The following is a 26,915-nucleotide window of genomic DNA, read 5'->3' as shown; positions in this document are numbered from 1 at the left end:
GTCCGCCAGGAGCAGGGTCAGGCTGTGGACTGCTCAGCCCCAAGGATTCCCCTGCAGCTGTCACTGCTGCTTGAGGCACGGACCTGGCCAGCCCCCAGAGCTCCTCACAGCCCCTGGGGCAGCATTTGGCTGGTGTTCTCACCCCTGCAAGGTGCCCCAGGGTGGAACAGCCAGAAGAGGCATGGGCTGGTCCCCCTCCAGCTCTCCTGCTGCCCCTCTGGGTCAGCTGAGGTGTGGTGTTTTTGGAGTCCAGGGTGAGCCAAGAAAGCTGCCTGGTGGCCTTTGCTGTGCCCTGCTGGAAGGCTTCTTGGCACTGAGGTTCTCCTTCTCCTGCTTGCAGATCATTCCCAACTTCTACCCTCCCCTGGAGGCCCACGTCCGGCAGGGGGTCTTCAACTCCCTCACCCACATCGTGGAGAAGAGAGTCCTGGCGTAAGGCAGCCCTGGGCCCTGCTGCAGCTGCACTGCTGGGCCCAGGCTGGGCAGGCCCTGAGCTGCTGGGAGGTGTCAGAGGGATGGAACTGGGTGCCCTTGGAAAGATCCCTTCCAACCCAACCTGTGCTGGGAGGGCTGTGCGCTGCCGCACACCATCGTCCCTGGGGCTCCCCAGCCTGGTCCCAGCGACCTCCAGGCTCTGGAAGGGCTGCAGGGGACATTGGTGCTGTGTAGGAGCCATGGCAGAAGCCTTAATTGAGGCTTTATGGTGCTGAGAGCTGCTCCCTGGAGCAAGGGAGGGGAGGGGTTAGGAAGGCCCTGGCCACTGGGCTGCAGGTGGATGTCCCCAGCCCCCTCTCAGCCCTCTCTGGTCTCCTGTGGCTGATGGGAGCAGCCTTTGCTCACGGTGCTCCAGCCTGCAGAAGGCTTCTGCATCAGCCACATTCCCCTCCCAGGGAGCTTCCCTCCCTTCCCCCAGGTGCCTTCTGGTGGCACAGGTCCCGGTGTGTGGCAGTGAGGGGACCCCACTTGAGCTGCAGGAAGGGGAGGTGGGGGCCTCAGAGCTTGTGCTCCGCAGCAAACCAAAGCCCTGGGGGAAGGGAGGAGATCCCTGGTATGCCCACCAAGGTGAAGTTATGCCATGAGGCTCCAGGTCCCAGCTTGTTCTCATCTCCTCTCCCCTTCCTGCCACCACCACAGGCACCTGGCCCCCCTCTTTGACAACCCCAAGCTGGACAAGGAGCTCCGTGCCATGCTGAGGGAGAAGTTCCCTGAGTTCTGCAGCTCTCCCTCCCCCCCCATCGAAGGTAGGGAGCAGGCAGGGGGTGGAGGCAGCTGCTGCCTTCCAGAGGTGGGACTTAGCCCAGCTCCCTGCAGGCCTGTGGAGGGCTGAGCTGGGCCTGTGGGGAGGGGGAGGGCTCAGGGTGCTCAGGCTGGTTGGGTGACCATGGCCTGGTGGAGCTGGCAGAGCTGCTGCCCTGCTCAGGGGCTCAGGCTCTGCTGGGGGCCTGGGTGAGGGCTGAAGCACCAAGGGTGCTGAGCAGGTCAGCTGGGGAATGGCCCCAGTCAGGCATGAGCTCAGTGCAGGGACTGTGGGAGAGCCCTTCCCTCTGGGAGCTCTCCAGGGCCCATGGCTCAGCCCAGGCTCCCTCTCTCTGCCCCTTCCCCAAGCGCTGCCTGGGGCCTGCCTGGGGCGGGGGGGGAGGGCTCTGCAGGCACAGCCTGTGCTGCCCTGGCGGCTCCCCAGCGCCTCCCTGCCTGCTCTGACCCCTCTGTGGCTCCCTGCAGTCAAGATTGAGGAGCACTGTTTCCATGGAGATGACAACCACATGGCAGAGAAGGAGGACAGTTGCTATGACAACGCTGAGGCAGCCTTCAGCGACCGATGAGGAGGAGCTGAGCAGCAAAGGTGAGGAGCGCAGCCAGCTGGGCACCAGTGCCCTGCACTGCTCTGCTCTGCTGCCCCTCTGCCACTGCCTGCTCCTGGGAGGAGCTTCTGGAAGCTTCTGGAAGCACAGTTCCTGCAGAGCCCCCTTCCCAGCAGCAGCAGCAGGAGGCAGAATCCCCTTCCTGAGAGCCAGGTTGCCTTCTGCAGGAGGTGTTGAGGGCAATGTTCTGCTGCTTCCCCATCCCTGACAGCCTGGCTGGCTGGATCTGAGCCAGATCTGTGCCTGAAGGGCTGTTGGGCTTCAGCTCCTTGTCTGCTTCTTGCCTGGAGCTCAGACTCTTCCCACACAGCCCTTCCCTCCCACCCCTGTGCCATGGAATCAGAGCCATGCAATGCTCTGGGCTGGAAGGGGCCCTCTCAAGCTGCCCCAAGTCCAAGCCCCTGCACTCAGCAGGGACCTCCTCAGCCAGAGCAGGTTGCTCAGAGCCCCATCAGGACTGACCTTGGAATGTCTCCAGGGATAAAACCTCCAGCACCTCCCTGAGGACATGCTGCTTGCCCCTGGGGTGGTGGCAGCAGCCCCCCCAGCCCCACTCAGCTCCTGCTGCTGGGACAGAGGTTGCCTCCAGACCTTCCCAGGTGCAGCAGCTTGGGAGACTCAGCTGCTCCACTGCTGCTTTCTCTGCTGCAGGGAAGAAGAGGGAGTTCAGGTTCCATCCCATCAAAGAAACCTTTGTGGAGGAACCTGTGGACATCACCCCCTTCCTGGACCAGCTGGATGAGTCCCTGAAGGATAAAGTCCTGCAGCTGCAGAAGGGAAGGTTGGTGTCCTCAGGACAGCACCACACCAGCAGGGCTGCATCCCTGGCACCAGTGAAAACCAATCCCTGGCTCTTAAGGGCTGTCCCAGGCAGGGGCAGCTCAGCACAGAGCCCCTCTTGGCCCTGCCCCTGGTGTCTTCCCCTTGTAACTTGGACTTCCTCTTGTTGTTGTGCTCCAGTGACACGGAAGCTCAGTGTGAGGTCATGCAGGAAATCGTGGATCAGGTCCTGGAGGTAACCACAGAGCTGGGGAGCAGCCCTCTGCCTGCCTGCCAAAGCAGAGCAGCTGCACTGCTGTGGGCTGGGCAGGCCTGAGGACACTCAGGGGGAGCTTTGGGTTGGACAGGAGGACGAAATCCTTCACTGCAAGAGCGCTCAGGGGCCTGGCCCAGGCTGCCCGGGGGGCAGGTGGCGGAGTCCCCAGCCCTGGGGCCAGGCTTTGGTGGCCACTCTGGGCTTGGCTTGGCCTGGATGACCTTGGAGGCCTTTTCCCAACCTCCCAGCTTGTGCTTGCAGGCTGGGTTTGAGCTCCTGCTGTCTCCTCTCTCCCCCAGGAGGACTTTGACTCGGAGCAGTTGTCTGTGCTGGCTTCCTGCCTGCAGGAGCTCTTCAAGGCTCACTTCCGTGGTGAGGTTCTGCCAGAAGAAATCACAGAGGAGTAAGGATCTGCTCTTGGTGTCTCACCCTCTCACTCTGCCACCTGGCCTGGGCCCAGCCCCACAGCCTCAGGCTGTGCTCAGGCAGCTTCCCCTGGGAAGCCATCCAGGCCTCCTGGTGGCAGCAGCTGCCCCAGCCAAGGTGTGAAGGAGTCCATCCTCCTCCTCCCCACGAGGGCAGGGACCCTGCTGCTGCAGGCCCCTGTGGCAGAGCTGCTTAAGTGATGCTCTGGTAGCTTCTGGCCACCTGACCCACGAGGCCCTGAGTGCCCAAGCCAGCTGTGTGCAGCTTCTCTGGGACCTTCTGGAGCAGGGCTTGGGGTCAGAGCTGCTGCTTCTGTTCCCAGCTTCATTGCTGTGTGGCAGCCCCAGCTCACAGAGAGGCAGGAGTGAAACTGTGAGCAGAGCCAGCGGCTCTGAGTCCCTGCCCCAGGCCTGAGGAGCACCACAAGCTTTTCCCTTGGCCATTTCTGGGCTGACACAGAAGGGTGGTGAGTGCCCAGGGCTCTGACCCCCATCTCTGTCCCCCAGGTCCCTGGAGGAGTCAGTGGGGAAGCCTCTCTACCTAATCTTCAGGTAAGACCCCTGGGAAATGTTTGCTCCTCTCAGGGCTGCCTCTGCCTCCTCCCCACCACCACTCTGGGGGCTGCTTCTGCCATGTCCCTTCTTGTCCCAGGGCTGCCACCCCCCCACCCCCCCAGCCAGAGGAGTTTGTTGCTTCCTTCTTGCCCCTCTTGTGCTCAGTAGGCAGACTGCAAATGCAGGGACCCCACAACTGGGTCCCCTGTGGCCACCCCTGGGTGGAGTTTCTTGGCTCCTGAGCCTTGTGCTGCTGCAGAGGTGTCCAGGGTGGCCTTGGGAGCTGTGTCTGGGGTCTGGTGTAATGTGGCTGTCTCCTTCCCCCCCCCCCCCCAAGGAACCTCTGCCAGATGCAGGAGGACAACAGTGGCTTCTCCCTGCTGCTGGACCTCCTGTCAGAGCTCTACCAGAAGCAACCCAAGATTGGCTACCACCTCCTGTACTATTTGAAAGCCAGGTAGGAAGCTCTGGAGCCTCAGCTTGGCTCATGCTTGCCCCCAGGGGCTGGCTTGGAGCCATCCCAGCACTGGAGGTTCCACCTCCACTCAAGGAGGAACTTCTGTACTGTGAGGGTCACAGAGCACTGGAGCAGGCTGCCCAGAGGGGTTGTTGGAGTCTCCTTCTCTGGAGACATTCAGAGCCCCTCTGGATGTGTTCCTCTGTGTCCTGAGCTGGGTGCTGTGGCCCTGCTCTGGCAGGGGGGTGTTGGACTTGATGATCTCTTTGGGTCCCTTCCAACCCCTGACATCCTGTGATCCTGAGTCCCTCCAGGAGCCCCCTGGGCAGGAGAATTCCCTTTGCCCTGCTGGCCAGACTCTGCTGAGTCCCTCCAGGAGACCTCTGGGCAGGAGAATTCCTCTTGCCCTGCTGGCCACACTCTGCTGAGTCCCTCCAGGAGCCCCCTGGGCAGGAGAGTTCCTCTTGCCCTGCTGGCCACACTCTGCTGAGTCCCTCCAGGAGCCCCCTGGGCAGGAGAGTTCCTCTTGCCCTGCTGGCCACACTCTGCTGAGTCCCTCCAGGAGCCCCCTGGGCAGGAGAGTTCCTCTTGCCCTGCTGGCCACACTCTGCTGAGTCCCTCCAGGAGACCTCTGGGCAGGAGAGTTCCTCTTGCCCTGCTGGCCACACTCTCCTGCAGCACAGGAGGTTCAACCTCCACTCAAGGAGGAACTTCTGTACTGTGAGGGTCACAGAGCACTGGAGCAGGCTGCCCAGAGGGGTTGTTGGAGGCTCTAGAGAGAGACATTCAGAGCCCCTCTGGATGTGTTCCTCTGTGTCCTGAGCTGGCTTCTGTGGCCCTGCTCTGGCAGGGGGGGTTGGACTTGATGATCTCTTTGGGTCCCTTCCAACCCCTGACATCCTGTGATCCTGAGTCCCTCCAGGAGACCTCTGGGCAGGAGAGTTCCTCTTGCCCTGCTGGCCACACTCTGCTGAGTCCCTCTGGGAGACCTCTGGGCAGGAGAATTCCTCTTGCCCTGCTGGCCACACTCTGCTGAGTCCCTCCAGGAGCCCTCTGGGCAGGAGAGTTCCTCTTGCCCTGCTGGCCACACTCTGCTGAGTCCCTCCAGGAGCCCCCTGGGCAGGAGAGTTCCTCTTGCCCTGCTGGCCACACTCTGCTGAGTCCCTCTGGGAGACCTCTGGGCAGGAGAGTTCCTCTTGCCCTGCTGGCCACACTCTGCTGAGTCCCTCCAGGAGATCCCTGGGCAGGAGAATTCCTCTTGCCCTGCTGGCCACACTCTGCTGAGTCCCTCCAGGAGCCCCCTGGGCAGGAGAGTTCCTCTTGCCCTGCTGGCCACACTCTGCTGAGTCCCTCCAGGAGATCCCTGGGCAGGAGAGTTCCTCTTGCCCTGCTGGCCACACTCTCCTGCAGCACAGGAGGTTCAACCTCCACTTAAGGAGGAACTTCTGTACTGTGAGGGTCACAGAGCACTGGAACAGGCTGCCCAGAGGGGTTGTTGGAGTCTCCTTCTCTGGAGGCCTTCAGAGCCCCTCTGGATGTGTTCCTCTGTGTCCTGAGCTGGATTCTGTGGCCCTGCTCTGGCAGGGGGGGGTTGGCCTCGATGATCTCTTTGGGTCCCTTCCCAACCCCGCTGTGATCCCAGCTCCTTGGGGGGCCTTCCCTCACCTCCCTCCTCCTCCTTCCAGCAAAGCTGCAGCAGGGAAGATGAACCTCTATGAGTCCTTTGCCCAGGCCACCCAGCTGGGGGACCTGCACACCTGCCTGATGATGGACATGAAGGCCTGCCAGGAGGACGACGTGCGCCTGCTCTGCTACCTCACCCCCTCCATCTACACCGAGGTGAGGCAGGGCCCCAGCAGGGCAGGAGGGCAGCTTTGGAGGCCTCTCTTCAAGATCCTTATTGATAGGATAGAATAGAATAGGATAGGATAGGATAGGATAGGATAGGATAGGATAGGATAGAGTAGGATAGACCAGACCAGGTTGGAAGAGACCTTCAAGACCCAAGGGATGGAGTCCCTCAGCAGTGAGTTTGCAGCTAGCACCAAGCTGGGGGCAGGAGTGGAGCTGGCAGAGCCCAAGAGAGCTCTGCAGAGGGCCCTGGGCAGAGGGGCAGTGCCCAAGGGCAGGAGGTTGAACACATCCAAGTGCCAGGAGCTGCACCTTGGCCACAGCAACCCCAGGCAGTGCCACAGGCTGGGGGCAGAGTGGCTGAGAGCAGCCAGGCAGAGAGGGACCTGGGGGGGAGTGGTGGAGAGTAGGCTGAACAGGAGGCAGCAGTGTGCCCAGGGGGCCAAGAAGGCCAAGGGCAGCCTGGCCTGCAGCAGGCAGAGTGTGGCCAGCAGGAGCAGGGAGCTCATCCTGCCCTGTGCTCAGCACTGCTGAGGCCACTCCTGGAGTCCTGTGGCCAGCTCTGGGCTCCTCAGGTCAGGAAGGAGGTTGAGCTGCTGGAAGGTGTCCAGAGAAGGGCAACAGAGCTGGGGAGGGGTCTGGGGCACAGGGCTGTGAGGAGAGGCTGAGGGAGCTGGGGTTGCTTAGCCTGGAGAGGAGGAGGCTCAGGGGAGACCTCATTGCTCTCTGCATCTCCCTGCAGGGAGGTTGCAGCCAGGTGGGGGTTGGGCTCTTCTCCCAGGCAAGCAGAACAAGAGGACACAGCCTCAAGCTGTGCCAGGGGAGGTTCAGGCTGGAGGTGAGGACAAAGTTCTTCCCAGCAAGAGAGATTGGCCCTGGGGATGTGCTGCCCAGGGGGGTGGTGGAGTCCCTGTGCCTGGAGGTGTTGAAGGAAGGCTTGGATGAGGCCCTTGGAGCCAGGGTTTGGTTAGTCAGGAGGTGCTGGGTGTGAGGTTGGACCTGATGATCTCTGAGGTCTTTTTCCAAGCTCATTGGTTCTGTGATTACCTCCAGGGGTCCCTTCCAGCCCTTCTCATTCTGTGGTCCTGTGAGCCTGGCTCCCAGTGCTGCCTGCTGAGGGCAGCTTCTGCTCCCTGCTGCTCTGGAGGGTGAAGGCTTGGAGCAGCCATGTCAGCCCCTGGGGAAGCAGTGCTCAGAGCCAGTCCTGCCCCAGCCCCTGGCCTGCAGTGAGAGGTTTCATTGCTGTCAGCACTCAGTGCTGAGCTGGAGCCAGCAGGGAGCACATTGGGAGGGAGGAGACAGCCCCTGGGTCACAGCCTGCTCCTGGAGCTGGGGCAGGGCTGCTGTCCCTGCTGCCAGGAGCTGCCAAGCCTCTGGCTGCACTCCAGACCTGGCTGTGGAAAAGAGCTGCAGGCTGCTCCCAGCAAGCATCCCAGGCTCTCTGAGGCTGCAGGGAGTGGTGCTGGGAGGAGGGAGGGAGGGAGAGCAGCAGCTTGGAGGGGTCACAGCTCTGCCTCTGCTTTCTCTTTCCCTGGGAGGAATGAGCTGGCCCTGCTCCTCCCTCCTCCCTGGCTGGTTCAGCAGGAACATCTGCTGGGCCCTGAGGCCATCCAACCTCTTCCTCCTGAGCCTTCTGTGGGGAAAGAGGCAGAGCAGCAGCCTGGGGAGAGAGGATCCTGCTGGCAGCATCCCACAGCCCAGCCCCGGGGTGGGGTGGGGGCAGGTTGGATGTGGTTTGAACTCTTCACAATGAGGGTGGAGGAGCCCTGGAACAGGTTGGCCAGGGGGAGGGGGGAGGTGGTGGAGGGCCCCCAGCCTGCTGGGTGACCCTTGGGAGCTCCCTTCCCACCCAGTGCATTCCTGGGGGCTGGGACATGAGAAGGAATTTCTTCCCTGGAAGGGTTCTCCCAGCCTGGCTGAGGCTGCCCAGGGAGGTGGCTGAATCCCTCAGCCCTGGAGGGGTTGCAGAGCTGTGGTGCTGAGGGCCATGGCTGAGCCCCAGCCTCGGTGTGGAGGTAGGGACTGGCCTGGGGGAGCTCCCAGAGGATCCCCTGGGGTTCTCTGCTGTGTGCTCTGGGGGGTGGGGAGGGATCCTGGTGCAGAGCAGCAGCTGGGTTCCCCCTCCCTGCTCCTTGGGGAGGGGGTCCTCAGCCCTCCCCCTTGCAGTGGGGTCAGACTGTTGCTGCCCCTCTGGCTGCAGTGAGCAGCTCCAGGCAGGCTGAAGGTCCTGGGAGCAGCCAGAGCCAAGCTGGCTGCTGCCAATGCTCAGCCTCACAGTCCCACAGCATCACCAAGGTTGGAAGAGAGCTCAAGGATCATCAAGTCCAAGCTGTCACCACAGACCTCAGGACCAGACCATGGCACCAAGTGCCACATCCAATCCCCTCCTGAACCCCTCCAGGGATGGGGACTCCACCACCTCCCTGGGCAGCACATCCCAAGGGCTAACAACTCTCTCTGGGAAGAACTTTCTCCTCACCTCGAGTCTAACCCTCCCCTGGCACAGCTTGAGGCTGTGTCCTCTTGTTCTGGTGCTGCTTGCCTGGGAGAAGAGCCCAACCCCCACCTGGCTGCAACCTCCTTGCAGGGAGTTGCAGAGAGCAATGAGGTCTCCCCTGAGCCTCCTCTTCTCCAGGCTAAGCAACCCCAGCTCCCTCAGCCTCTCCTCACAGCCCTGTGCCCCAGACCCCTCCCCAACTTTGTTGCCCTTCTCTGGACACCTTCAAGTCTCTCAATGTCCTTCTTGAACTGAGGAGCCCAGAGCTGGCCACAGGACTCCAGGAGTGGCCACAGCAGTGCTGAGCACAGGGCAGGATGAGCTCCCTGCTCCTGCTGGCCACACTCTGCCTGCTGCAGGCCAGGATGCCCTTGGCCTTCTTGGCCCCCTGGGCACATTGCTGCCTCCTGTTCAGGCAGCTGTCAATCAGCACCCCCAGGTCCCTCTCTGCCTGGCTGCTCTCAGCCACTCTGCCCCCAGCCTGTAGCTCTGCCTGGGGTTGCTGTGGCCAAAGTGCAGCCCCTGGCACTGGGACTTGTTGAATGCCATCCTGTTGGGCTCTGCCCCTCTGCCCAGCCTGGCAGGGGCCCTCTGCAGAGCCCTTCTGCCCTCTGCCTGACCAACCTCTGCTCCCAGCCTGGGCTCAGCTGCACATTTGCTGCTGACTGCCTCCATCCCCTGCTCCAGACCATCAGTGGAGATGTTGGAGAGCACAGGGCCCAGCTCTGATCCCTGCCTCCTTGGCCTTTTGCCCCTCTCTTGGGCTTGGGGTTGTTTTTCCTGCAGTTCCTTGCACTGCTGCATGAAAGATGAGGCCCTGGTGAGCAGATCCAGCAGGGGCAGGGAGCACACTGCCCACTTGTGCCCCCTCTGCCCTGCCTGCTCTGTGCCCAAGTGCAGCCCAGCTGTGCCTGGCAGCTCCAGACCCCTCCCCAGCGTCCTTGCCCTGCTCTGGGCAGCCCACTCCAGCCCCTCAGCCATCTCAGCTGTGAGGAGGGGAGCTGGGCCTGGCCTGGCCTCTCCTCTCCCCTCCCCCTGAGCCTTGGCTGAGCTCTGCCTTGCCCTTGTCCTGCTGCAGTTCCCAGACGAGACCCTGCGGAGCAGCGAGCTGCTGAACATGATCGTGGCTGTCATAGACTCCTTCCAGGTGAGGAGGGGGCCTGGGGGGCTGGGGGCTGGGGGCAGCACATCCCCCACCTGCCAGGAGGCTTGGCTGCTCCACTCCCAGGAGCTTTGAACCCACCCTGGGGTCTTGCTCCTCAGCCCTCCTTGGCCTCGTTCTTGAGGGGAGAGGCTTTGAGCTTTGCAAAGGAGAAGCCTGAGCCCAAAGTGCTGCTCCCTGGAGGGGGATGGAGGGAGAGCTGCTCTGGTCCCCTCTGGAGCTGCACTGGCAGAAGGCACAGCCATGGGTGAGGAGTGGCAGTGGAAGAACCAGCAGGCAGCCCCTTGGCCTTGGCAGGGAGGTGCTGGGGGGGTGGGATGCAAAGCTCTGGGCCCCAGCAGGACGTGCAGGGGAGGTGCAGAGACCTCCACCCAGCTCCCCCCAGGCTGCTGGGAGATCCTCCTGCAGGCTGACCAAGGCCTCCTGGCAGCCTGGGGTGCTGCTGTGAGCTGCCCTGAAGCAACCCAAGAATAGCTGGGGGTGGGGAGGGGAGGTGGGCAGTAGAGGAATGCTGGGCTGGAGGCCTCTGCTGCCTGGGGCTGGAGGTTTCTGCTGCCTGGGGCTGGAGGCCTCTGCTGCCTGGGGCTGGAGGTTTCTGCTGCCTGGGGCTGGAGGTTTCTGCTCCCTGGGGCTGGAGGTCTCTGCTGCCTGGGGCTGAAGGCTTTTGCTGCCTGGGGCTGTAGGTCTCTGCTGCCTGGGGCTGGAGGTTTTTGCTGCCTGGGGCTGGAGGTTTTTGCTGCCTGGGGCTGGAGGTTTTTGCTGCCTGGGGCTGGAGGTTTTTGCTGCCTGGGGCTGGAGGTTTCTGCTGCCTGGGGCTGGAGGTTTCTGCTGCCTGGGGCTGGAGGTTTCTGCTGCCTGGGGCTGAAGGTTTCTGCTGCCTGGGGCTGAGGGTCTCTGGTGCCTGGGGCTGAAGGCTTTTGCTGCCTGGGGCTGGAGGTCTCTGCTGCCTGGGGCTGGAGGCTTCTGCTGCCTGGGGCTGGAGGCTTCTGCTGCCTGGGGCTGGAGGTTTCTGCTGCCTGGGGCTGGAGGTGTCTGCTGCCTCGGGCTGAAGGCTTTTGCTGCCTGGGGCTGAAGGCTTTTGCTGCCTGGGGCTGGAGGTCTCTGGTGCCTGGGGCTGGAGGTCTCTGGTGCCTGGGGCTGGAGGTCTCTGCTGCTTGGGGCTGAAGGCTTTTGCTGCCTGGGGCTGGAGGTCTCTGCTGCCTGGGGCTGAAGGCTTTTGCTGCCTGGGGCTGGAGGTCTCTGCTGCCTGGGGCTGAAGGCTTTTGCTGCCTGGGGCTGAAGGCTTTTGCTGCCTGGGGCTGGAGGTCTCTGCTGCCTGGGGCTGGAGGCCTCTGCTGCCTGGGGCTGGAGGCCTCTGCTGCCTGGGGCTGGAGGCCTCTGCTGCCTGGGGCTGGAGGCCTCTGCTGCCTGGGGCTGGAGGTCTCTGCTGCCTGGGGCTGAAGGCTTTTGCTGCCTGGGGCTGGAGGTCTCTGCTGCCTGGGGCTGGAGGTCTCTGCTGCCTGGGGCTGGAGGTTCCTCCTGGGCTGCCCTGCAGCAGGAGCTGCTGCTAACCCTGGGGCTCTGCCTCTCCCTGCTCCATTCCTGGCCAGTTGCTTTTCTTTCCCAGCTGCTCCAGGGCCCAGGACTCCTTGCTTGGCAGGCCTGAGCTGCAGGCTGGCTGCAGGAGAGCTCTGGGCCGTGGCTGATGCCCTGACCCCCCCCCGGGGCCCTGCTGCCGCTGGGCTCTGCCCCGCGGTTGTTGTTCCCTGCTGAGCCCCCCGGGCGTTTCCTTTCCCTCCCTCCTCCAGTCCCCTCGTTCCTTCCTGGCATTCTTCAGCTCTTCCCCCACCGTGCTCTGCTTTGCCTGCCCCTCCCCCTGCCCCCCCTGCCCTCCCCAGGCTGGGCTCTGCCCGTGGAGCCGTGGGGCAGAGCCTGCGGTGCCCTGCGCCCAGCCGGGCTGCCCCCCAGGTGGGGCTCAGGAGCAGGCAGGGAAAAGGGAGCTGAGCCCCCAGGGCCAGGGAGTGCTGCCCCCACCCCTGCCCCCACCTCTGCCAGGGGGTGAGGCAGTGCAGGCAGCCCTCTGTGCCCGGGCAGTGTCAGCTCCTCCGCTGCCCACCAGGGACGTGCCAGGGCTGCCAGCGGAGCTCGGGGGATGCCTTGGAGCTCTTCCCCTAGCAGGCTGCTTCGTGCAGCTGGTGGCAGGGCAGCCCTGGGGCACAGAGGAGAGCAGAGACCCCGGTGGCAATCCCCCACCCAGCCTGTGGGCATCTGCTGCCCACCCTGGGGGGGGGCTGATGTGGGAAGCCCTCAACCTTCCTGCTGCCTCTCCCCGCAGCCTCTCCGCGCCCGGCTCCTGCAGCCCATGGGGAGGCAAAGCTTTCCCTGCTGCTCCCACAGGTCAGGAGAGGCTTGTGCAGGGCCAGGGCACCCCCCTCATGCCACCCCACCCCTCATGCCACCTTCTCTGCCCCCTCCAGCTGCAGGAGCTGATGTGCCACGTGGTGATGGGCAACCTGGTGATGTTCCGCAAGGACTCGGTGCTCAACATCCTGAGTGAGTAGCGCTGGGGAGGGGCTGGAGGGGGGGAGGAGAGGCAGAGAGGCTCCTGGGCCCTCCTCCAGGCCTTTCCTGCCCTTGCCCACCCCCTCTGCTGAAGAGAGACACCTCCCCCACCCCCCCCCAAATCAGAGCCCAGATCCCTGGGAAGGGAGAAGGCTGCAGGGCATCCTCAGCCCACCCCCTCCCCGGGCAGCCTGTTCTGAGGTCTCCCCAAGCCTGGCTGGGAAGGGCCTCAGGGTCATCCAAGGCCATCCAACCACCAGCCCAAGGCCTCCATGCCCCTCTCTGAGCTGCCTGTGCCAGTCTGGGCAGTGCCAGGCGTGGGCACAGGGCTGGAGGAAGAGGCTGGCAGCTCCCAGGAGCTTCTGAGAGAGGGACTCCTGGGCTGGAGCCCTGCCAGGGCCTGGGGCTGGGGCTGCTGCTCCTGGGGCTGCTGCTCCTGCTGCTGCTCCTGGGGCTGCTCCTGCTGCTGCTCCTGGGGCTGCTGCTGCTCCTCCTGGGGCTGCTGCTGCTGCTCCTCCTGGGGCTGCTGCTGCTGCTCCTCCTGGGGCTGCTGCTGCTGCTCCTCCTGGGGCTGCTGCTGCTCCTCCTGGGGCTGCTGCTGCTCCTCCTGGGGCTGCTGCTGCTGCTCCTGGGGCTGCTGCTGCTGCTGCTCCTGGGGCTGCTGCTGCTGCTGCTCCTGGGGCTGCTGCTGCTGCTGCTCCTGGGGCTGCTGCTGCTGCTGCTCCTGGGGCTGCTGCTGCTGCTGCTCCTGGGGCTGCTGCTGCTGCTGCTCCTGGGGCTGCTGCTGCTGCTGCTTCTGGGGCTGCTGCTCCTGGGGCGGCTGCTGCTCCTCCTGGGGCTGCTGCTGCTCCTGGGGCTGCTGCTGCTCCTGGGGCTGCTGCTGCTCCTCCTGGGGCTGCTGCTGCTCCTGGGGCTGCTGCTGCTCCTCCTGGGGCTGCTGCTGCTCCTGGGGCTGCTGCTGCTCCTGGGGCTGCTGCTGCTCCTGGGGCTGCTGCTCCTGGGGCTGCTGCTCCTGGGGCTGCTGCTGCTGCTCCTGGGGCTGCTGCTGCTCCTCCTGGGGCTGCTGCTGCTCCTCCTGGGGCTGCTGCTGCTCCTCCTGGGGCTGGGGCTGCTCCTCCTGGGGCTGCTGCTGCTCCTGGGGCTGCTGCTGCTGCTCCTGGGGCTGCTGCTGCTCCTCCTGGGGCTGCTCCTGGGGCTGCTGCTGCTCCTGGGGCTGCTGCTGCTGCTCCTCCTGGGGCTGCTGCTGCTGCTCCTCCTGGGGCTGCTGCTGCTCCTCCTGGGGCTGCTGCTGCTGCTCCTGGGGCTGCTGCTGCTGCTCCTGGGGCTGCTGCTGCTCCTCCTGGGGCTGCTCCTGGGGCTGCTCCTGCTGGGGCTGCTCCTGCTGGGGCTGCTGCTGCTGCTGCTCCTCCTGGGGCTGCTGCTGCTGCTCCTCCTGGGGCTGCTGCTGCTCCTCCTGGGGCTGCTGCTGCTCCTCCTGGGGCTGCTGCTGCTCCTCCTGGGGCTGCTGCTGCTGCTCCTCCTGGGGCTGCTGCTGCTGCTCCTGGGGCTGCTGCTGCTCCTCCTGGGGCTGCTCCTGGGGCTGCTCCTGCTGGGGCTGCTCCTGCTGGGGCTGCTGCTGCTGCTGCTCCTCCTGGGGCTGCTGCTCCTGCTGCTGCTCCTGGGGCTGCTGCTGCTCCTCCTGGGGCTGCTGCTGCTCCTCCTGGGGCTGGGGCTGCTCCTCCTGGGGCTGCTGCTGCTGCTCCTGGGGCTGCTGCTCCTGCTGCTCCTGGGGCTGCTGCTCCTGCTGCTGCTCCTGGGGCTGCTGCTTAAAGGCTCAGCAGCCCTAAGAGGCTTGGGCTGAGCAGGGTGATCCAGCTGGGTGCCCTGAGGAGCTTTGGGCTGCTCTGGGTGCCCTGAGGAGCTTTGGGCTGCCAGGCAAAGGCTGCCCCAGGGCTCTGCAGGTCCTGCCTGGGCACAGGGAAAGAGGGAACAGGAGAGGGAGAGAGTCCTGGAGAAGGTTGGAGAAGCCCTCCCAGCTCCCCCAGCACCACCATGGGCACCAAACCAGGGCCCCTGCTGCCATGGGCAAACCCCTCCAGGGCTGGGGACTCCACCACCCCCCTGGGCAGCCTGGGCAAGCCAGGCCCTGAGCCCACTTGCAGGGCAGAAGTGGTTCCTCATGGGCAACCTGAACCCCTCCCCCTGGCACAACTGGAGGCCATTTCCCTCTCCTCCTCTCACCTTGGCCCCAGGCAGAGCCCAGCCCAGGTGCTGAGTTCCTCTGCTTGCCCTTGGCTGTGCCCACAGCTCCCCCCTGGCTCCAGGAGGGTTTGGGCAGAGCCAGGGTGGGGGAGCATGGAGCAGGGGTTGGGGGAGCTTGGAGCAGGGGTTGGGGGAGCTTGGAGCAGGGGCTGGGGGGAGCTTGGAGCAGGGGGAGCTTGGAGCAGGGGCTGGGGGGAGCTTGGAGCAGGGGTTGGGGGAGCTTGGAGCAGGGGGAGCTTGGAGCAGGGGCTGGGGGGAGCTTGGAGCAGGGGCTGGGGGGAGCTTGGAGCAGGGGGAGCTTGGAGCAGGGGCTGGGGGGAGCTTGGAGCAGGGGTTGGGGGAGCTTGGAGCAGGGGCTGGGGGGAGCTTGGAGCAGGGGGAGCTTGGAGCAGGGGCTGGGGGGAGCTTGGAGCAGGGGTTGGGGGGAGCTTGGAGCAGGAGCTGGGGGGAGCTTGGAGCAGGGGCTGGGGGAGCTTGGAGCAGGGGTTGGGGGAGCTTGGAACAGGGGTTGGGGGAGCTTGGAGCAGGAGCTGGGGGGAGCTTGGAGCAGGGGGAGCTTGGAACAGGGGTTGGGGGAGCTTGGAGCAGGGGTTGGGGGGAGCTTGGAGCAGGAGCAGGGGGAGCTTGGAGCAGGGGTTGGGGGGAGCTTGGAGCAGGGGCTGGGGGGAGCTTGGAGCAGGGGGAGCTTGGAGCAGGGGTTGGGGGGAGCTTGGAGCAGGGGCTGGGGGAGCTTGGAGCAGGGGGAGCTTGGAGCAGGGGTTGGGGGGAGCTTGGATCAGGGGTTGGGGGGAGCTTGGAGCAGGGGCTGGGGGGAGCTTGGAGCAGGGGGAGCTTGGAGCAGGAGGAGCTTGGAGCAGAGGGAGCTTGGATCAGGGGTTGGGGGAGCTTGGATCAGGGGTTGGGGGAGCTTGGAGCAGGGGGAGCTTGGAGCAGGGGGAGCTTGGAGCAGGGGGAGCTTGGAGCAGGGGTTGGGGGGAGCTTGGAGCAGGAGCTTGGGGGGGAAGCAGCCCTGGGTGTTGCACAAGCTGCAGGCAGGGAGCTGAGCCTCCTTAATTAGAGAGCCTCATTAATTGCCTTTGCCCTTGAGCAGCTGCTGGAGTGACCCTTGCAGCTCTCCCCCCTCCAGGCCCAGCCTTGGCAGGCACAGATGCTGCCAGCTCAGGCAGCTGCCCTGGCACAGCCTGGAGCCCAGGGCTCTGCTCTTGGGCACTGTGCTGCCCTGCTGTGGGTGGAGAGTGGGGCAGGGGCAGCAGGGGAGCTGCCAAGCTGCCCTCAAGCCCCTCCTGTGCCTTCCCCCCTGCAGTTCAGAGCCTGGACTGGGAGACCTTTGAGCAGTACTGCACCTGGCAGCTCTTCCTGGCACACAGCATCCCCCTGGAGACCATCATCCCCATCCTGCAGCACCTCAAGTACAAAGGTGAGCAGCCCCTGGGGGGGCACAGGGCCCGGGGGGGATGCCCTGAGCTGCCCTGGGGTGCCCTGAGCTGCCCTGGGGTGCCCTGAGCTGCCCTGGGGTGCCCTGAGCTGCCCTGCTCACCCTGCTCACCCTGCCCCTCCCTTTGCAGACCACCCTGAGGCCTTGTCCTGCCTCCTGCTGCACCTCAGGAGAGAGAAGTAAGTTGCCAGGGGGGGGAAGCTAAGCTCTGGCCACAACCTGGGAGGGGGCAAAAAGGCTCTGAGGGGGAGAGCCTGGAGCAGAGCAGCCCCAGAGGGCATCTGAGCAGTGCCCAGCAAGAGCTCAAGGCTGGAGGGGAGGGGAGGGCAAGAGGCTGGGGCTGGCAGCTGCTCAGTGGTGCCCCAAGGGCACAAGAGTGGAGGCCAGGAGGGGGGAAAAGTTGTCTGGGGGGAGGCTGCTGGAGGCCTGGAGCTGCCCAGAGAGGTGGTGGAGAGCTTCCAACCACCCCCCCTGGGCACTGTGCCCCCTGGGCAAGCTGCTGGGGCAGGTTTGGGGGGGAGGGGGGGGAAGGGAAGGGTGCAGGAGGTCACTTCCCCCCCCTCCCATGCTGGCATTGGAGGCCTCTGGGACAGCTTCCTTCACCCTGCCCTGCCCGGAGCTGTCCCCAGCCCCCAGCGGGCACTGCCTTGGCACCGAGCTGTGCCAGCTGGGCACGGCCCAGAGAGAGCTCTTGCCCTGCTTCCCAGGGGTGCAGCACAGGAGGCTCTCCACTCTGCTGCCAGCTCCAGCCCCTGGCAGCACAGAGGGCATCACCCCCCCCTCACCCACACCCACACACCCCTCCCCCTCCCCGGGCTGGGCCAGGAGCCCTCTGCCCAGGGCTGGCACCGCTGGGCAGCCCAGGAGCCTGCTGGCAGCTTGGCCCCCAGGCCCCAACGCTGCCCCTCAGCCTCTCAGCCTGGCAGCCAACCCCTCAAGGCTCCCAGGGGGTGCCAGCTGGGGCTGGTGGCAGCCTGCTCCCCACCTCCCAGCCGTGCCAGGGCTGCTCCCCTGCCCCTGCCAGCTCCCTCTGGGCGCCGGGGGCCCTGCCGCCCCTCGGGCCCGGGGGTGGGCAGCAGCAGCAGCAGCAGCAGCAGCAGCAGCAAGCTGTGCCCCGCCCCAGCCCCGCCCTGCCCCGCCCCCAGGCCCAGCGAGGAGATGGTGAAGATGGTGCTGAGCCGCCCCTGCCACCCCGGGGACCAGTTCACCACCAGCGTCCTGCGGCACTGGGGGCTGAAGCACGACGACCTCCTGGCCGAGCACATCAAGTCCCTGCTGATCAAGAACAACAGCCTGCCCCGCAAGAGACAGAGGTGTGCCCCCCTGTGTGCCCCCTCTGCCCACCTGTGTGCCCCCTCTGCCCACCTGTGTGCCCCCTCTGCCCACCCTCTGCCCCCTCTGCCCACCCTCTGCCCCCTCTGCCCACCCCTGTGCCCACCCTATGCCCCCCTGTGTGCCCCCCTGCCCTGCAAGAGTCAGTCCCTGCTGCTCAAGAGCAGCCTGCCCCGCAAGAGACAGAGGTGTGCCCCCCTGTGTGCCCCCTCTGCCCACCTGTGTGCCCCCTCTGCGCACCTGTGTGCCCCCTCTGCCCACCCTGTGCCCCCCTGTGCCCCTCTGTGTGCCCCTTCTGTGTGCCCCCCTGCCCCGCAAGAGTCAGTCCCTGCTGATCAAGAACAACAGCCTGCCCCGCAAGAGACAGAGGTGTGCCCACCTGTGTGCCCCCTCTGCCCACCCTCTGCCCCCTCTGCCCACCCCTGTGTGCTCCCTGTGCCCCCTCTGTGCACCCCTCTGCCCTGCAAGAGTCAGTCCCTGCTGCTCAAGAGCAGCCTGCCCCGCAAGAGACAGAGGTCTGCCCCCTCTGTGCCCCCTCTGCCCACCTGTGTGCCCTCTCTGCCCACCCTCTGCCCCCTCTGCCCACCCCTGTGCCCACCCTGTGCCCCTCTGTGTGCCCCCCTGCCCTGCAACAGTCAGTCCTTGCTGCTCAAGAGCAGCCTGCCCTGCAAGAGACAGAGGTCTGCCCCCTCTGCCCACCTGTGTGCCCCCTCTGCCCACCCTCTGCCCCCTCTGCCCACCCCTGTGTGCTCCCTGTGCCCCCCTGTGTGCCCCCTCTGTGTGCCCCCTGCCCTGCAAGAGTCAGTCCCTGCTGATCAAGAACAACAGCCTGCCCCGCAAGAGACAGAGGTGTGCCCCCTCTGTGCCCCCTCTGCCCACCTGTGTGCCCCCTCTGCCCACCTGTGTGCCCCCTCTGTGCCCCCTCTGCCCACCCTGTGCCCCCCTGTGTGCCCCCTCTGTGTGCCCCCCTGCCCTGCAAGAGTCAGTCCCTGCTGATCAAGAACAACAGCCTGCCCTGCAAGAGACAGAGGTGTGCCCCCTGTGTGCCCCCTCTGCCCACCTGTGTGCCCCTCCTCTGCCCACCCTGTGCCCACCCCTGTGTGCTCCCTGTGCCCCTCTGTGTGCCCCCCTGCCCTGCAACAGTCAGTCCTTGCTGCTCAAGAGCAGCCTGCCCTGCAAGAGAGAGAGGTGTGCCCCCTGTGTGCCCCCTCTGCCCACCTGTGTGCCCCCTCTGCCCACCCTCTGCCCCCTCTGCCCACCCCTGTGTGCTCCCTGTGCCCCCTCTGTGTGCCCCCCTGCCCTGCAAGAGTCAGTCCCTGCTGCTCAACAACAGCCTGCCCCATAAGAGACAGAGGTGTGCCCACCTGTGTGCCCCCTCTGCCCACCTGTGTGCCCCCTCTGCCCACCCTCTGCCCACCCCTCTGTGCTCCCTGTGCCCCTCTGTGTGCCCCCTCTGTGTGCCCCCCTGCCCCACAAGAGTCAGTCCCTGCTGCTCAAGAGCAGCCTGCCCCGCAAGAGACAGAGGTGTGCCCACCTGTGTGCCCCCTCTGCCCACCCCTGTGCCCCCATGCCCATCCTGTGCCTACCCTGTGTGCCCCCTGTGCCCATCCCATGTGCCCCCTGTGCCCACCCCTGTACCCCCTGCCTTGCAAGAAACAGAGGTGTCCACCCCTGTGCCCCCCTCTGTGCCCATCCTGTGTGCCTCCCTGTGCCCACCCTGCCCTGCAGTACAGAGGTGCCCACCCCTGTGCCCCCCCCCGTGCCCCACAGGGGCAGCCCTGCAGGACCTTCTCCTGCCAAGGCCTTTGCCTGCCCCGCCCTGCCCCGCCCTGCCCCGCCCTCCCTGGCCCTGCTGCAGCCTCTCGCTGTTCTCCTTGGCCCTGGCCTGGCCCCAGGCTCTGAGCTGTGGCCTCCCTGGTGCCAGGTGCCTGGTGCCATGGTGCCAGCTGCCAGGTGCCCAGTGCCATGGTGCCAGCTGCCAGGTGCCAGCTGCCCAGTGCCCGGTGCCATGGTGCCCTGTGTCCAGTGCCTGGTGCCCGGTGCCAGCTGCCCTGTGCCTGGTGCCAGGTGCCCAGTGCCATGGTGCCAGCTGCCTTGTGCTAGGTGCCTGGTGCCAGCTGCCCGGTGCCATGGTGCCAGGTGCCCGGTGCCAGTGCCAGCTGCCCCGTGCCATGGTGCCAACTGCCCAGTGCCATGGTGCCAGGTGCCCAGTGCCCGGTGCCAGCCTCCAGCCAGCCCCTGGGGTCCGGCACTGGGCTCTGAGGCAGCCCCGGGCACAGCTCTGTGCTGGGGGCTGGCCTGGGTGGGGAGGAGGAGGAGGAGGAAGAGGAGGAGGGGGAGGAGGATCTGCCAGGCCCTGCCAGGCCCTTTGCCGGCGCAGGAAGGACCTCTAGCGGCCTGGGCTGGCAGAGCAGCAGCTGCCAGCGCCGGCGCCCAGAGCTGCCTCCTGCCCCCGCTGCCTGGCACAGGGTGCCCATCCCCCGTGCCCTGGGGCAGTGCCCACTCCCAGCAGCGTCTCAGCCACCCCTGGGCGCCCTGCCCTGCGTCCCCAGCCAGGCTGCTGGGGACCTCTGCGCCCTCCCAGTTGCTGAAGAGCCTCCCCCCAGCCCTCGGGGGGGGAGCAGCTCCTCTCCCTGGCACTCTGCTCCGGGCCTGTGCCACTCTAATCCCAGGTCATGAAGGGGCAGCCAGCTGGGGGGGGGCATGGCCTGGCCCTTGGCAGCACCCAGGAGGGTGGTGGCACCACGCTCCTGAGGCTCAGCACAGTTTGCACTCAGGGCAGGATTGATCCCTTAATCCCTGCTGTGCAGCAGAGCAGCCCCAGGGCCACCCCTGGCTGCTGTGGGGGGCAGTGCCCCACACATCCCCTGGGGATCCCAGGCTGGGGGGGGTGGGGGGGTGGGGTTGTCAAGCAGGGGGAGCAGGCTGCAGGCTCATTGGTGCTCTTCCTCCTCCTCCTCCTCCTCCTCCTCAGCCTGCGCAGCTCCAGCAGCAAGCTGGCACAGCTCACCCTGGAGCAGATCCTGGAGCACCTGGACAGCCTCCGCCTCAACCTCACCAACACCAAGCAGAACTGTAGGTACCAGCGGCCCCCCCCCCAGTGCCCCCCACCCACCCGGCCTGCCCCCCACCGCCCCCCTCCACGGCTGCCCCCCATGGGTGCACACAGGCACTGGGAAGCTCCGGAGGGGGGGTGGGGGGTGTCCCGGGAGCCCTTTGCAGCACCCCAGAGGTGGGGAGGGGAGGGGAGGGGAGGGGAGGGGAGGGGAGGGGAGGGGAGGTGGTGCCCTGCCTGCTGTGCCCCCCCCCCCCAGCTGGGGGCTCTGACTCTGCTGCTGCTCTCCCCCCCCGACAGTCTTCAGCCAGACGCCGATCCTGCAGGCCCTGCAGCACGTCCAGGCCAGCTGCGACGAAGCTCACAAGATGAAGTGAGTGCGGCCCCCGCCCCGGGCCTGGGGAGGCAGCTCGCTGCCCACCCCCCCACCCAGACCACCCCCTCCAACCACCTCCTGCTTCCTTCCAGGTTCAGCGACCTCTTCTCCCTGGCAGAGGAATATGAAGACTCCTCCAGCAAGCCCCCCAAGAGCCGCCGGAAAGCTGCCCTGGCCAGCCCCCGCAGCCGCAAGAGCGCCGCCCAGCCCCCCAACAACGAGGAGGAGTCGGCGTCCAGCAGCGCCTCGGTAAGGAACCCCCCGGGGGCAGCCCCCCGGCCCGGGGCAGCCCCCCGCCCCGCCTCGGGGGAGGGGCAGGCGAGGTGGGGGACGGCCCCCCGCCCCTGCCCGCAGCAGCGCCCACCCCCTCCCCCTTTCCCCTTCTGTGGCACAGGAGGAAGAGGACACCAAGCCCAAGCCGGCCAAGCGGAAAAGGAAAGGTTCCTCCGCCGTGGGCTCGGACAGCGACTGAGGCTCCGCCGCCGCCCCTCGGCCCCGGCCGCCCCTCGGCCCCTGCCGCCCCGCGGCTGCCGCAGCTAGCGGCGGGAGGGGGAGGAGAGCTGGCGGCCCCCACCCCGGGATGGGGACAGGACCCCCCCCCCAGGATCCTGCAGCAGGACTCCGGGCTCCCAGCCCCCTCCCCCCTGGACTTTTTAGCTCCTTGTTTTTTAATCGACGCCTGAGGAGGGAGCAGAGAGTGAGCCCTGCACGCAGCCAGGACCTGCCTCCGGCCCCTGCCCACCCTCCCCGGGGCAGCACCGACGGGGGGGGGGGGGGTCCCCAGGAGGCAGCACGGGGAGGGGAGGTGGGCCTGGGGGCGGGGGGGGGGGGTTGGAATCTCACAGGTCCCTTATTTTCATACGAGAAATGTAAATAAACAGTGCAGACTGAGTGAGGCTCAGCTGGGGCAGGGGGGACAAGGCCACTCGTGTCCCTCTCTGGGGTGGGCTTGGGGGTGATGGAGGCTGCTTGGGCCGGAGCTTGGCCCCCACGGAAGGGGAGGCTGCTGTGACCTTCCCCCCCCGGCGGCTCCAGCAGCGACAAACCTCCCTCTGCTTCGTGCTGGAATTCATCTCCTTGCTGGCTCCGGGGAGCTCCCGGAGCGCAGTGCCCCCCCGGCCCTGCCCCACGGAGCCTGCCGGGGCGTGGGGCTGCCCCGGGGCCGTGGCATTGCCAGGTGTGTGTCGTGTCCCCCCCCCGCCCAGCCCCGAGCTGGAACGGGAAGGAATCTGGGACAAGGTTGGGCAGGGCTGGGGGCCACAGCAAGGGGGGACAGGAACAGGGCTGGGAACAGGCGAGGGGTCTGGGGGGGGTGGGATAGGGACAGGGTGGGGGCGCCACGGCGAGGAGGGACAGGGTTGGGGGGACCGTGGTGAAGAGGCGGGGGGGGGGGGGAGCGGGACAGGGACGTAATGGAGGGGCTGGGGTGGGCTCGGTGGGGGCCGTGGTGGCGACAATGGGGACGTGAGGAGGAAGGATTCTGCGGAGGGTGGGGGGCGCGGGCCGAGTGGGACAGGCTGGGGGTGAGCTGGGGGGGCTGGGACGGGGCCGCGGGGCCGGCGCTGGGAGGAGGGGGGCGGAGGGGGGGCGGGGCGGGTTCTGTGCCCCGCGCCGGGGGCGTGTCCGCGGCACCCCCACCCCGGTCCCGGTCCCGGCGATGGCGCTGGCGGCGGCGCTGGCGGCGCTGGCGGCTCTGGCGCTGCTGCAGAGGCTGCTCCGGCCTCACCTTTGGGACGATTTGGCTTTCGTGCTGCGGGCCGCCCGGTGCCGGCGGCGGGCGGTGGCGGCGGCAGCCGGGGGGTGCCGCTCCTTGGCCGCTCGGTTCCTGCGGGCGGCTCGGGAGGCGCCGGCGCGGCCGTTCCTGCGGGCGCGGGGGAGAGCGGAGCCGTACGGGAGCGGGGCGCGGAGCGTGGCGCGGGTGGCCAACGCGCTGCGGGGGTGGCCCCTGGCGGGGAGCGGGGAGCTGGGCCCTGGTGTCACCGTGGGGCTGCTGGTGGGGAACGAGCCGCGCTTCGTCTGGGGCTGGCTGGGGCTGGCGGCGCTCGGAGCCCGTCCTGCCTTCCTGGGCACGGCGCTGCCGCCCGCCGCGCTCCGGCACTGCCTGCGGGCCTGCGGGGCACGGGGGCTGCTGGTGGCCGACGGTGAGAACCGGGCGGGAACCGGGGGATGGGAAGGGATCGGGGAATGGGGAGGGGCTGGAAGGGATCGGGGAATGGGGAGGGGCTGGCAGGGATCGGGATCGGGAATGGGGCTGGGAGCCGGGGCTTGGGGAGGAACTGGGGGGATGGGGTTGTAGCCGGGGCGGGGGGGGGGGCGGGGAAGTACTGGGATTGGGGTGATGGTACCCGGGGTACCGTGGGTAGTAAATGCTCCAGGGGATGGGGATGGGGATGGGGATGGGGATGGGGATGGGGATGGGGATGGGGTGGGCCCGGGGCTTGGGAAGGGGTAGTAGTACCGGGGGCAGCAGGGAGGTGCCTGGCCCTGGGTACGAGGGCCAGGATAGGCTCCGGAATGGTTTAGGGGCCCCCACCAGAGACAGGCTCTGGGGCACAGGGGTGGCTCCGGCAGTGCTGGGGGTCTCCTGCGGTGTCAGCCAGAGACTGAAGGATCTGGACAGCCTGGGAAGGGGTCCAGCGTGGTTCAGCTCGGGTGCAGTGTGGGGAATGTGGGCATCTCCGTGGGTCCCTCCAGTTGTGCCATGTTTTGGTCCCCCCCAGACTGGCTCCATCCCAGTGCCCCTGCTTGGTCCCCCCGGGAAGAGGCTGCCCTGGTCCCCATCCTCTCCCTCCCCTTGGGCTGGGCTGGGGGAGGAACCACAGGCTGTGCCCTAGGACCTGCCCCCACGCCAGCTTTGTCTTCCCCCATCCCAGACCTGTTTGCATCGGTGGAGCCCATCCTGCCCAGCCTGTGCGAGGATGGCATCGTGGTGTGGGTGCTGGGCTCGGGGCCCTACCCCCCTGGCGTGGTGGCCCTTCAGAAACTGCTGGACGCAGCCTCCGAGGAGCTGGAGCCTGAGGACGTCTGGCAGCCCAAGGACATGAACGATACCTGCCTCTACATCTTCACCTCTGGCACCACCGGTGGGTGCCCAGGGCTGGGTGCCCAGGGGCGGGGAGGGGAGGGAGAGGAACTCGACGCCGCTTTCCCCTTCCAGGTCTCCCCAAAGCCGCTCGCGTCTCCCACCTCAAGTCCATCATGTGCCTGAGCTTCTACGAGCTGGTGGGAGCGTCGGGCCGGGACGTGGTGTACCTGGCGCTGCCCCTCTACCACATGGCCGGATCCCTCCTGGGCATCGTGGGCTGCATCGGCATCGGTGAGCAGGGCTGGGGTCCCCGGCCCGAGCCCCATGACGCTTCGGGGGGGTGGGGGTGGGGGAGGCTGATGTCCCCCCCCCGCCCTGGCTCTGCGCAGGGGCCACTTGTGTGCTGAAGGAGAAGTTCTCGGCCAGCCAGTTCTGGGCTGACTGCCGCGCCGAGGGCGTCACCGTCTTCCAGTACATCGGAGAGCTCTGCCGCTACCTCGTCAACCAGCCCCAGGTCCGGCCGAGGGGCGGCCTGGATGGGGTGGGGAAGGGTCCAGGGCCGGGGAAGGGTCACCCCCGAGCCTGACCCTCTGCCCCCGCCGCCCCCCCGTAGTGCCCTGGGGAGCGAGACCACAGCCTGCGGCTGGCGGTGGGCAGCGGCCTGCGCCCCGACGTCTGGAGGAGCTTCCTGCAGCGCTTCGGCGCCATCCGCATCGTGGAGACCTACGGCATGACCGAGGGCAACGTCACCCTCTTCAACTACACCGGGACCCCGGGGGCCGTGGGGCGCAGCAGCTTCATCTACAAGGTGAGGAGGGGGGGGCTGGGGGAGCGCCGCGGTGTTCCCCCCGGCGCCGGGCTGCTGATGTCCCTCTCCCGCCGCTGCCCGCAGCTCTTCTCGCCCTTCGAGATCGTTCGCTACGATGTCACCGAGGGAGCTCCGCTGCGGGACGCGGCCGGGCGCTGCATCCGCGTGCGGGCCGGTGAGTCGCGGGGCGGGCGGGGCGGGGGGTGGCACCGGGGCGGGGGAGGCTCCCCGTGGGTGCCCCTCACCACGCGTCCCCATCCCTGCAGGCGAGACGGGGCTGCTGATCGCCCCGGTGACCTCCCGGACCCCCTTCCTGGGCTACGCTGGCAGCCGGGAGCTGTCGGAGCAGAAGCTGCTGCGCGGAGTCTTCGCCGAGGGCGATACCTACTTCAGCACCGGGGACCTGATGGAGCAGGATGAGGCCCAGTTCGTGCGCTTCCGGGACCGCACTGGGGACACCTACAGGTGCCAGGGGCCAGCACCCGCCGGGGCCTGCGCCTCTCCGTGGGGCGCTGCGGCCCCGTCCATGACGTGGCCTCGGAGTGGCGGGGGTGGTGGTGGTGGGCTCAGCCTGGTCCTGCTGATCCCTGGCGTCCCCTCCCAGGTGGAAAGGTGAGAACGTGGCCACCACAGAGGTGTCCGAAGTCTTGGTGGCCCACGAGTCCCTGCAGGAAGCCACCGTCTATGGCGTCACCGTGCCAGGTACTGGCGTCCCCCCTGCCCCCCTCGCCGTGCTGCCCTCGCCCCCCCTAGCCCAGGGGTGCCCCCCACGAGCTCTTGCCCCTGCTGCAGGCCACGAGGGCCGTGCCGGGATGGCGGCCGTGGTGCTGCGCCCCGGCTGGCGGCTGGACGGCTCCGCGCTCTACCGGCACCTGGAGCAGCTGCTGCCGCCCTACGCCCGGCCCCGCTTCCTCCGCCTGCAGGTACCGGGCTGGGCTGGGGCGGGGGGCACACAGGGGACGTGGGGGGCGACCAGGGTGGTCCCCGACTCACCTCGCCTGCTCCCAGGAGCGCCTGGCGATGACGGAGACGTTCAAGCAGCAGAAGGTGCGGCTGGCGCAGGAGGGCTTTGACCCTGCTCGCGTCCCTGACCCTCTCTTCCTGCTGGACGAGGCCGCCAGAGCCTACGTGCCCCTGGGCCCCGCGCTGCTGCAGGGGGTCCTGGACGGCAGCTTCCGCATTTAGACAGGCACAGCGCCCGGCCCCGGGCACCCCAAGGCCAGGGGGTCCTGGCGGTAGGTGCCCCAAAGCAACCCGCGTCCAGCAGCGGTGCCCCCCGGGTCCCTGGGTGTCCATCCTGCCAGCCCCACGTCCATCCTGCCAGCCCCATGTCCATCCCAGCCCCACGTCCATCCTGCCAGCCCCATGTCCATCCCAGCCCCACATCCATCCTGCCAGCCCCATGTCCATCCCAGCCCCACGTCCATCCTGCCAGCCCCACGTCCATCCCAGCCCCATGTCCATCCCAGCCCCACATCCATCCTGCCAGCCCCATGTCCATCCCAGCCCCACATCCATCCTGCCAGCCCCATGTCCATCCTAGCCCCATGTCCATCCTGCCAGCCCCATGTCCATCCCAGCCCCACGTCCATCCTGCCAGCCCCATGTCCATCCCAGCCCCACGTCCATCCTGCCAGCCCCATGTCCATCCCAGCCCCACATCCATCCTGCCAGCCCCATGTCCATCCCAGCCCCACGTCCATCCTGCCAGCCCCATGTCCATCCCAGCCCCATGTCCATCCTGCCTGCCCTATATCCATCCTACCTGCCCCATGTCCATCCTGCCAGCCTCATGACCATCCCCAGCCCCATGTGCATCCCCAGCCCCACATCCATCCTGCCAGCCCCATGTCCATCCCCAGCCCCACATCCATCCTCCCAGCCCCACATCCATCCCCAGCCCCACGTCCATCCTGCCAGCCCCACAGCCATCCTGCCAGCCCCATGTCCATCCCCAGCCCCACATCCATCCTCCCAGCTCCACATCCATCCCCAGCCCCATGTCCATCCCCAGCCCCACATCCATCCTGCCAGTCCCATGTCCATCCCAGCCCCATGTCCATCCTGCCAGCCCCATGTCCATCCCCAGCCCCATGTCCATCCCCAGCCCCACATCCATCCCCAGCCCCACATCCACCCTGCCAGCCCTGGGCACCCCACAAATCCGTCCTCCAGGTGCCCACAGCCATCCTGCCAGCCCCAAGCCTCCCAGGTCTCCTCCCCAGCTACCCCAGGGCCATCCTGCAGGTCCCTGTGT

The 26,915-nt window shown here is 67.0% G+C and overlaps 2 protein-coding genes across 2 annotated transcripts; both read left to right on the top strand.

Annotated features, from left to right (window-relative positions):
- Positions 1 to 340: 340 nt before the first annotated feature.
- Positions 341 to 21,735, top strand: LOC137461504 (integrator complex subunit 3-like; the record flags this gene model as incomplete). The annotated part of the gene is given in 19 exon segments (XM_068171223.1): positions 341 to 432; positions 1,135 to 1,241; positions 1,723 to 1,817; positions 1,819 to 1,843; positions 2,514 to 2,643; positions 2,823 to 2,877; positions 3,198 to 3,301; positions 3,831 to 3,875; positions 4,216 to 4,335; positions 6,021 to 6,174; positions 9,762 to 9,830; positions 12,302 to 12,377; positions 15,931 to 16,044; positions 16,193 to 16,241; positions 17,208 to 17,375; positions 20,369 to 20,469; positions 20,750 to 20,822; positions 20,918 to 21,074; positions 21,220 to 21,735. Coding segments are annotated over 19 exon segments (1,812 nt in total), but the record flags the coding sequence as incomplete, so codon positions are not given.
- A 735-nt stretch (positions 21,736 to 22,470) lies between these two features.
- SLC27A3 (solute carrier family 27 member 3) lies at positions 22,471 to 26,489 on the top strand. The gene is made up of 10 exons (XM_068171222.1): positions 22,471 to 22,966; positions 23,699 to 23,908; positions 23,983 to 24,141; positions 24,240 to 24,364; positions 24,464 to 24,658; positions 24,743 to 24,833; positions 24,925 to 25,123; positions 25,263 to 25,360; positions 25,451 to 25,581; positions 25,667 to 26,489. The coding sequence occupies exons 1-10, from the start codon at positions 22,483 to 22,485 to the stop codon at positions 25,841 to 25,843; spliced, it is 1,869 nt and encodes a 622-aa protein (XP_068027323.1). The 5' UTR covers positions 22,471 to 22,482; the 3' UTR covers positions 25,844 to 26,489.
- Positions 26,490 to 26,915: the final 426 nt, after the last annotated feature.

Source organism: Melanerpes formicivorus, unplaced genomic scaffold (assembly GCF_026170545.1).
Source record: "Melanerpes formicivorus ecotype bairdi unplaced genomic scaffold, bMelFor1.0.p_v2 SCAF_2451, whole genome shotgun sequence".
Lineage (NCBI taxonomy): Eukaryota > Metazoa > Chordata > Aves > Piciformes > Picidae > Melanerpes > Melanerpes formicivorus.
The sequence above is the reverse complement of the archived record's forward strand: the minus strand, read 5'-3'. Positions and strand labels throughout refer to the sequence as shown.

What these genes read in the sequence shown, in the direction of transcription:
- SLC27A3 (XM_068171222.1), top strand. Translation starts at nt 22,483, where the DNA reads ATGGCGCTGGCGGCGGCGCTGGCGGCGCTGGCGGCTCTGGCGCTGCTG. An exon ending in CGTGGGCTGCATCGGCATCG is followed by an intron (nt 24,142 to 24,239) that starts GTGAGCAGGGCT and finishes GGCTCTGCGCAG; the next exon opens with GGGCCACTTGTGTGCTGAAG. An exon ending in CTGCATCCGCGTGCGGGCCG is followed by an intron (nt 24,834 to 24,924) that starts GTGAGTCGCGGG and finishes CCATCCCTGCAG; the next exon opens with GCGAGACGGGGCTGCTGATC.